The sequence below is a fragment of the Oryzias melastigma genome, linkage group LG18, assembly GCF_002922805.2.
Source record: "Oryzias melastigma strain HK-1 linkage group LG18, ASM292280v2, whole genome shotgun sequence".
NCBI classification, from domain to species: Eukaryota; Metazoa; Chordata; class Actinopteri; order Beloniformes; family Adrianichthyidae; genus Oryzias; species Oryzias melastigma.
Window position 1 is genome coordinate 8,948,385 of NC_050529.1, and position 9,160 is coordinate 8,957,544.

General features: G+C 37.8%; 1 protein-coding gene across 1 annotated transcript; it reads right to left on the reverse strand.

Annotated features, from left to right (window-relative positions):
* Positions 1-1,829: 1,829 nt before the first annotated feature.
* LOC112156464 (caspase activity and apoptosis inhibitor 1) lies at positions 1,830-5,286 on the reverse strand. The gene is made up of 6 exons (XM_024288761.2): positions 5,031-5,286; positions 3,996-4,187; positions 3,792-3,876; positions 2,659-2,710; positions 2,491-2,558; positions 1,830-2,323 (listed from the first exon to the last, which is right to left on the reverse strand). Exons 1-6 carry the CDS (start codon positions 5,133-5,135, stop codon positions 1,896-1,898), a joined length of 930 nt encoding a protein of 309 aa, XP_024144529.2. The 5' UTR covers positions 5,136-5,286; the 3' UTR covers positions 1,830-1,895.
* Positions 5,287-9,160: the final 3,874 nt, after the last annotated feature.

Genomic DNA, 9,160 nt, shown 5'->3' on the forward strand with positions numbered 1-9,160 from the left:
TAGATCCTTATAAACGCCAAGTGGGAGGAGTTTCATCTTGTGATTTGATAGATTTACACTTTCACTAATCTGTACGTCTCCTAAACGACAGAAAAAAGCTGTAAAATAAAAGTTGAAATATTTCAAAACTAAACATTAGAGAAGCCTGAACATGAATTTCTTGTTTTTTGAGAATATAATCCATTATGGATAAAAGATGACAGAGTTAACAAGTCAGTCTTTGATTCCCGCCTCATCTGAAGTTATCTTAACCCTTTTTCACCTGCCAGCAACCCGTATCCACCCATAAAGGATAGTTGTGATTAAAGCTTAAGACATTAACAGTTCCAATATAATAAAATGGGACCGAGAATAGAACCTTGTGGTACCCCACTAAAGATAGAAGTCATCCGTGTACCAAAACCAAAATGTATGATTGAGTATTTAAAGTCCTACTCCGATAATCTTCTGATTAATTGTTAAGTTTCTTCAGTGAACTTTTAATTATGATTACTGTATGAAGTTTGTAGTCAAAAAAATGAGTCGCTTTCTAGGACATAGTTTCTGCAGAGCACCAGCAGTTTATCAAAAATTCCCCTTTGAGTTTTATAGGGGAGTGTTTCTTTTCTCTTCCTTGTTTTCCCATCATCCCTTTGTTGACATGCTCTCCTGCGAGGTTACAGCCCCTCATAGCCCCAAGCTAACATTAGCGGTTTGACAAAAATGGCTACCAAACTGTTTAGAGCCAGATACCAGCTTGGATGAAGAAAACTAAGACAATTGCAGTTAATTATATGTGCAAATATGTTTAAATACTTCATTTTTTGCAAAAATTGCTTAAATGCAATGCATTGTGGTCTATATTTGATAATGTTAGCATCAATGCATACTGGTTTTTTGCTAAGACTTCTGGGAAATTTCTAGGAATTTGGACGTAGTCCAATATTTTTTACATAACCCCAGTAAAATAAATAAAATTAAAAATAAATAAATGAAAAACAAAACATTTTATCATATTAGCATTTTTATGAAATTAACTTTTGACTCTTTTAAGCTGCTTTTTTTTATCAACTAGCTAATAAATGTTCTTTGAAAGTACAAAGGCTTAGATCTAAAAAAAAATAAAATAATTTGTGTTTTTAAAGTAAATGTTTACAGTTGACAAAAAGCATTTTCACCTAAACCTACCTGTTTTTTTTTCTCGTCATAATTCTGTAATTCAGAAATGCACAGAAAGACACGTTTAACCCCCCCGCCCTCACCTCGACCATGAAAGAAAGCAGCTTTTTAAATGCAAATACCCTCCAGGCAGCCGGCGCCGTCTTCTTCTTATCGCAGGTTTCATTGTCTCCTTGTGTCGTGGCGATGCACAGAGCAGGTTTATTTTCTTTGCATCACACAGTTAATGCTAAAAAAAAACAACCAAACAGCTTTTCAACTTGTGAAAGATTACGAAATACTAGCAGAGGTCTGATTTAATGTATGTTCTTCAGCTGAAACAAATGCAGTGTTGCCTATAGCATTTGTTGTGTTAAAAACCCAACTAACCTTTACAATATGTGGAGCTGAAGACGGCACCACATGGTCTTCCTGCTTTCTTTCTTTCTTTCACCGCTGAAAGTTCCAACACATGCTTCCCCGACCCGGCGGCGCTCCAACCACCTGTTCTGGACCGCCGGTGGAAAACAAAAACAACCCAATATTTTCCCATCATGCCCTTTGACTCGAGGTCCACCGCTTTGCTAAATGATAGTTATGAGGGGAACTTCTCTGTTCTTTGCTGAAGCTCCTGCTGTTGGATCTGTGGAGTTTTACTGCCATCTAGAGGCTGGAGAGGGAAATGCAACTCATTCACATTAGTAGACTTTATTTATTCCAATATGGAGCAAAAATAATAACGTTCTATTGACAGGAAGTTAGGTGTTTGTAGGTAAACTGCGCTGTTTCCCGTCACTGGCTTTCATCAAAGCCTTGATGGCCCTCGCTCTCATCTCCAGCTCCAGGAGCTCCAGCTGCTGAGCCGACGGCGGACAGACCGTGGGGTCGCCGCACGGAGGGGGGCCGCTTTCAGCGCCACCACTGACTTCTGAATTTGGTGGCGGTGCATCCGTTGGTGCATCTTTGTTAGAGGGGGAAGACAGCGATAGGATCTCGCTGACGCTTTTGTCTATGTCGCTCAGGATGTCCTTCTTCGGCCCGGGGTTGACCGGGGGCTTTCGAGACCCGGCAGCTTTGCCGGAGGCGGGTTTGGCGCTGGGCTCCTCTTTGGGGGCCTCGATGTCGCTGTCGTAGGCGTCTGCGTTGATGCTCAGGACGTCGCTCTCCTCACCGGAACACCCGACTTCTGCACAGGAGGTCAGACAGAGGTTTGCTCCACATTCAGCTATTACTTAGTAAATTTGAAACAAAAAATATATTCATTTGCATTAAATCCTCCCTAAAAATTCCTTTTTAGAAAATATTTGGGTCATTTTGACCCAGAAACACAAACTTATGAATATTTTAACTCACCTTGCTTTGGATCTTCTGTTTTTGTTGTTTCTTTATGGTACGATGTCGAGTCAACGTTGTTATCTTGTCTAAAAAAAATAAAAATAAAAATTAATTAAAGAAAAGTTGGGGGTGTTCAGTAATGTGAGAAATGAAGCTTTTATTTTGAAATTTATTAAGGAAACTCACTGGGTTTCTAGGCTCCCTTCAGAGTTTTCACAGCCGCTCATCAGCTCCTCCCCTTCAAACAAAACAACGTCAAACGGCTGCGCCTTCTGCGCCCTAACTTGCAGCGCATTCATCTGCGGCCCCTTTGCCTGCATCCCCCCAAAAACTGCTCGGCGTTATGACTTAAATGATTACGACTGCTGCGCGTGGTTGAAAACACTGCTGCCTGCTGCGCCTGCAGCCGATGCGCCTAAATCTAAAAAAAACTGCTGCCTGCTGCGCCTGCAACTGCTGCCTGCTGGTCCATAAACGGCTGCGCCTGCAACTGCTGCGCGCAAATCTAAAATTTTCCGCCTGCAACAGCTGCGCAGATAGATAAAAACTGCTTGGTGCTGGGCCTTAAACGGCTGATACTGCTGCACCTAAACCAAAAAAACTGCTGCCTGCTGTGCCGACGCATTTATCTAAAAATTGCTGAGTCTGCAACTCCTTCACGTAAATCTAAAATTTTCCACCTGTAACAGCTGTGCAGATATCTTAAAAACCGCTGGCTGCTGGGCCTTTAACGGCTGCGCTTGCAACTGCTGTGGCTAAACATAAAAACTGCTGGCTGCTGAGTCTACAACTGCTGAGCATATGTCTAAAAATTGCTGGCTGCTGGGCCTGCAACGGCTGTGCATATATCTAAAAACTGCTGGTTTCTGCGTCTGCTACTACTGCGCTAAAATCTAAAACTTGCTACCTGCAACGGCTGCGCATATATCTAAAAACTCTTGGTTTCTGGGCCATGAACAGCTGGGTCTGCAATTGTGGCGCGTAAATCTAGAATTTGCTACCCGCTGCGTCTGCAACGCATCTAAAAACTGCTGGCTGTTCCGTCTGCAACTACTGCACCAAAATCTAAAATTTACATCTAAAAACTGCTGCGCCTTAAACCGCTGTGCCTGCAACAGCTGCGCATATTTTTAAAACTGCTGGCAGCCGTGGTTTAAACAGCTGCATCTACAACTGCATCTTCATTTGCTGTCCCTTAAACAGCTTCACCCTAAAGTGCCCTGCCTTCAACTTCTATATCAAAGACTCTAACCCCTAAAACTACCATCACCGCCATGTTAGCAGCTTTGAGAGCTTGTCAAACCGTCTCCAGATCTCACCCGCCAGAATCTGGATGAGGTTCTCCTCTGAGATGGGCTGCAGTTGCTCCCAGCACAGCTCCTGGATTTCCTTTAAGCTGCATTCCTGTGAACAAAAACAAGTCCAAAGTTTTACCCTTAGCTGTATGTCTGTCAAAACCACCATATTTTCAAAATAAAAGCATTTCCAGACAAACACAACTATAGTGTCCACTGATGCAACACCTTGAGCTCATCGGGCAGCATCTTCTGCAGCTTCTTCTCTCCCAGCACGCGGAAGCACTGCTCCAGCATCTCCCTCTTGTCGCTGATGTAAGCCGTGATGGGCTTGAAGGGCAGGCTGAGGTCCAGACCTCCTTCCTCGATGTCACTGCCGACCCGGTCCAGATCAGGGTCAGCCAGATCATCTTTGGAGTCCTGGAGGAGAACGAAATAAAAAAAGTGACTGAAGGGTTTGAAACAGAAGAGATTATGGAAAAACATATTTTTAGTATTGAGGTGGACTCAGATTGCATTTTTTTAAGTGTACTGGATTTACAACTACAGTAAAATATGACCTAATATATGGCCTCCTGATGAGTAATATTTAGCTAATAACAACTTATTTGTCTTCTTCTGGAGGTTTTTTTTTCCTTAATTACAGCAAAATGAGCAGAAATTACAAAAACTAAACAACAATATGTCCTAAAAGTGATCAAAAGCACTAAGTTATTAAATGGAGAGTAGATTTGGACAAAGAGTAAAGAGGGTTTCAACTCAACTCTTTAAAAATACATCAAATTCTTCACATACGAATCCATAAAGGAAAGAAGCAGCACGGAAATGTCCTAATTTGCGACCCGTAGAGATATTATATTATATATTGGCGAGTCTGATTCACTTAAACCAAATTGAATGGTCATTTTTACTATTTTTTAGCTATCATAAGTCAGTAAAAAGCCATAAAACCCCTTCTGTGAGTTTGCTCCCTACTTAAATGTTAAATTAATGATTCAAAAGGGCAGATCGCGTTCATAACGCTTTAAAAGAAGGATAAAAACCGAAAGCTAGCTAGCAAAAAAAACAAACATAGCAGCGATTCAAACACATTTTAGCTAATATTAAATACTCTAACGCTTGTTTTTTATCGATTAAATCTAAAACGCCAAACCATATATACAAATCTGACAAGTTACGGGAACTCTTCTAAAATTTAGCAATATAGGCCCTTTCGTATTGAGCAAAAGCTAAATTAGCAAAGCGTTAGCTTCCCATGCTAACCTCTTGATGAGACTCGAAGCTTCTCCGTTTGATGCCTTCGTGTCGTTCTTCCGAGCATGCTTGTTTCCTCTTCTTCTCACTGTTGCTAGATTTCTTTTTGAGCATTTTATACGGCAACAAATCCACAGTTCCTTGGCAAAACAACAACCCTACGGGACAGAATAAATAAACAGAGAGAGGGATTTCTTCTTTTTCTTTGTTGCGGTAGTAAAGCTACAGCTGCGGTCGCCACCTACTGGGTTGGGGCGGTACTGTAACTTACTTAATTTGTTAGATACTTTTAAGTTGAATATCTGATTATTAAGTCATAATATCATAAAAAATATAAAAACTGCACTTTTTAGAAAAAATAAATTAAACAAAATAAAAGAAAACACAAAAAATTAAGGTAAAAATTTACAGAGGAAGTTAGTTGGTAACATATAATAAAAAAAAGAAACAATTAAAATTTTGATTAAGGAAAATGAAAAGAAATTCATTTAATTTACAGTTGTAGGATAGATACCAATTTTAAACAAGTATGGTCTGTTTAAAATACTGCATTAAAGCTGTAAAACTAATCACACTAAAAAAGTTCTTATCAAAACCTGGACATTTACTGTAAAAATACAACCTTTAAAGAATGTCAACATGAAGGAAATCAATTAAACCTCCTCTGTTATATATAAAAAAAAACTATAGACCTGCAGCTCTGCTGAATACAATACTCATGATGGAGCCACAAAGAGGCTTTTAAAAAATCCTAAATTAAACGCAAAAGAAGTAAGTTAAAAAAAAAAAAAACACTCAAACAGGTTAGTTTTTATGCCTAAATATACTTAGGCTCAGAAAAGGATTATATGTTTATATTAGAAATGATAGCAGTTGGAATAAATGGTTTTGTTTCAATACTTGCTTCCCTTCTTTGTAAATGTTCATTTCAAGCATCATTTCTTCTGTTCCTCTTGAAGCCCTGACTGAACTTTTTTATAAAGTTTATAAAAAAGATTCAATAAATTTTTTTCTTGTGTAAGCTTTCTAAAAAAATGAGTAAAACACAAAACTTTATTAAAAAAAGACTCTTATTCTCCTAAGTCTATAATAAAATTTGGTTTGTTAGGGTTTATTTATTTATTTTTTTTTGGAGTCATATATCTAAAACTAGTGAAACTCGGCATTGTAAGGCCCGTGCTATTCACAATAAATAAATAAAATGGCAGCTTTTCTGTCAGTTTTACCTCCATAGCAACCATTGTATTTTTTGGTCGCCTGGGGGTGACGAACAGATCTATGCAACTTTTAGAAGAATCGGCAAAACTAAATATTTGGATTTCCTTGGCAACGGAGGTTTTTGTTAACCACGCCCACAATTCTTGTACGTTCATATCATAAGTTATGTCATTTTGTTCAGGTTGAGCCAGGGATTCGTGTATTCAATTTTCACACTATTCCTTAACGCTAATGCTAACGCTGTTAGCATTAGCATTAGCTTAAACCAATAATTTTCACAAGTAGCTGGCCAGTGATACTTATGGAGTTAGGAGGCGATGATCAAAATCCCTAGGAGGAGTTTAAATGAGTGGCTAGAATCAAATTACACTACAACAAAATTTAACAAAAATGTGGGTGTGGCTAAGTATAATTAACCCAGCGCCACGAATATTTGAAAAGTTTTCTTTTCCTATATTGTGAGAAAAGGTGGAAATCACCAAATTTGACACTTTGTCACAAAATGGCCGACAAGGTCCTGCTGTCATATTCTGTCTGTATCTTGCATTCTTTAAATAAGTATCCACATAATTTATGTCTTTTTCCATCCATGTAACTGTCTCCCAATCTTCAGCGCCTGTCTTCTGACCTCACACACAATAGACGGAGACACAAATGCATCAAAAACTGCTCCCCATCATCATTCTCTCTACGCTTGGATGTCTGTAGACAGCTGATTACCGGTGCTCCCAGCATCCATCTGCCTCAGCATTTCATCACAGGAGGCCTATTATCAGATTCCTCACCGCCAAGACTTCAAAGTTGTCGTTGCTTCTCATTTACATCATTCAAGTCACTTCTTTTTTTTTTTTTTTACCCAGAATGCACCATCTTCGTTTGCTGTCAAAAAGAAGGGTCACACAATCGCCACATTTTTGCTAAACTCTGATTATTTGTGTGGATGTAGAAAGACGGACAGTAGTGTGTCGAGTACTTCTCAAAATCACTTAGACATCAGTAAGAAGACATAAAATTATGATATTTTCTGGAGTATAAGTCAAACTTTTTTTCTTGGTTTTGTGACTTTTTTAAACAAAAATAGGCTTCTGTATTCCCACTAATAATTAATAGAGGGCACTGTGGGCACATATCAGTATTTCAAACGCAGAAGAATAAGCACCGTCCAAAAACACAAAAACAACAAAAAAGAAATTTAATCAGATCGTTTATTTTCTAAACTTTATGGTATTTTTCCTTATTTGGATTGAGACAATATACTTTAAGCTCAAAACGTTCCTCATTGCTTGAATTTTTGGTATTCGTAAACTTTACGTTTTTTACGATTTTACGAAATTTTTATGATTTTTCAGCCCCATTGAAATGAATGGGAATTTTTCAAATTTCTGCAATTAAAAACATTCAACATGTTCAGGAAATTCATGCTTTTACTTTGGGTATTAATACATTTCAAACATTTTTTTGGAAATTCTACACATTTTTATGTAATTTTTTCGATTTTTTTTTGTCATGGAGTTCAGCCAATTTTTTTCACACTTTGAAACCTATGCAACTTTGGTATCAAAACATTCAGCATGTTAAGGAAATCAATGCTACTGAGGTTTTTAAGGCTAATTTTGAGCTTAGCTAATATTTTAGCAACATGCTAATATTTTTGGATAATTTAGGATCTAATAAAGTGTTTTAGGGAATTCTTTAGTATATCTAGTATTTTACACACAATGGTAATATTCTTAGATAATTTGGCATTTGATGAGGTTTTTTGGCCGAAACCGGCTAATTCTGAGTTAAGCTAGTACTTTAACAATGTGCTAGCTTTTTTGGCTAATTTGGCATCTGAGGTTTTTAACGTATTTGGATTTAAGCAATAATTTAGCATCGTGTTAGCTTTTTTGCTAAATTGGCATCTACTGGGGATTTTTGAGCTAATTTGGTGTTAAGCTAATATTTTAGCAACATTGCGATTTTTTTTCAAGAAATTCTTCAAATTCTTTGTGCACTTTTTGAAAATTATGCAAGTTTGGTATCAAAATGTTCACCACGTTCATGACATTCAGTAATTAAAATCTTTAGTATCTTTAGCGACAACATTCTGTAAAAAACATTCACATTAGCATTATAGCAGGTGATGCACCTTTTCCAGTTAGATTTGTATTCCACTCGCCAATCAAGTTACTCAAAATGTCACTCGTCCAAAGCTAAGTCCGTGATTGGTTGACGTATTATTAAAGTTCAGATTTTCTACATGGACTTATTGTTAAAAATCAACACCCTTGACACATGTATCATGTTTGATGTGAACCCAACTTTAGGTATGTTTCTGTGGACCTTCGGCCTGCTGTAATCGCTAAGCTAACTGGTGCGAAATTCCCAAATGCTCATGTAAACTTCAGCTAGCCCACTTCCTGTTACATGTGTGCTAGCATAATTGACAATAGCATCGTATTGTAAAAAAAATAGCTGAAGACTTTCATTTTAAACATAAATATCAAAGTTTTTTTTTAATCATATATCAAAGCTAAAGTTATGCTAGGCCGAATTAGTGAGTCGTTGTTAGCTAGTTTTTAGCTAAAGCTAGGTCAAAGAAAATTTGATTTTGTTGATTCTTACCTGTAAAAAAAAAAAAAATTAAATAAAAAAAAAAAAAAATCAATGTCACCCCCACATATATAATTTGCTAATAAGCTATCTTGTCCTCCGATGTTGGGCGAAGCTGGATAAATGATTAAGCTATCCTGTAATCCTGTGTGATTTAATTTGTTTGTGCTGGCCAGAAGATAATGGCATATAAAAGTGAAAATGACCCGTTTTTAATGCCTCCAATTGACTCCGACAGAGGAGGAGCTCACATTAAATCCCATCTGGAGCAGAACAGAGCGCCGCTCCTCGCCACCACCCAGGTCACTTTTTCATTAAGGGGCCGG

Coding starts and splice junctions, on each gene's coding strand:
- LOC112156464 (XM_024288761.2), bottom strand. CDS start 5,135: ATGCTCAAAAAGAAATCTAGCAACAGTGAGAAGAAGAGGAAACAAGCA. Junction 3,877..3,995: donor TGCTGCCCGATGAGCTCAAG/GTGTTGCATCAG, acceptor TTTTGTTCACAG/GAATGCAGCTTAAAGGAAAT. Junction 2,559..2,658: donor GAAGGGAGCCTAGAAACCCA/GTGAGTTTCCTT, acceptor TATTTTTTTTAG/ACAAGATAACAACGTTGACT.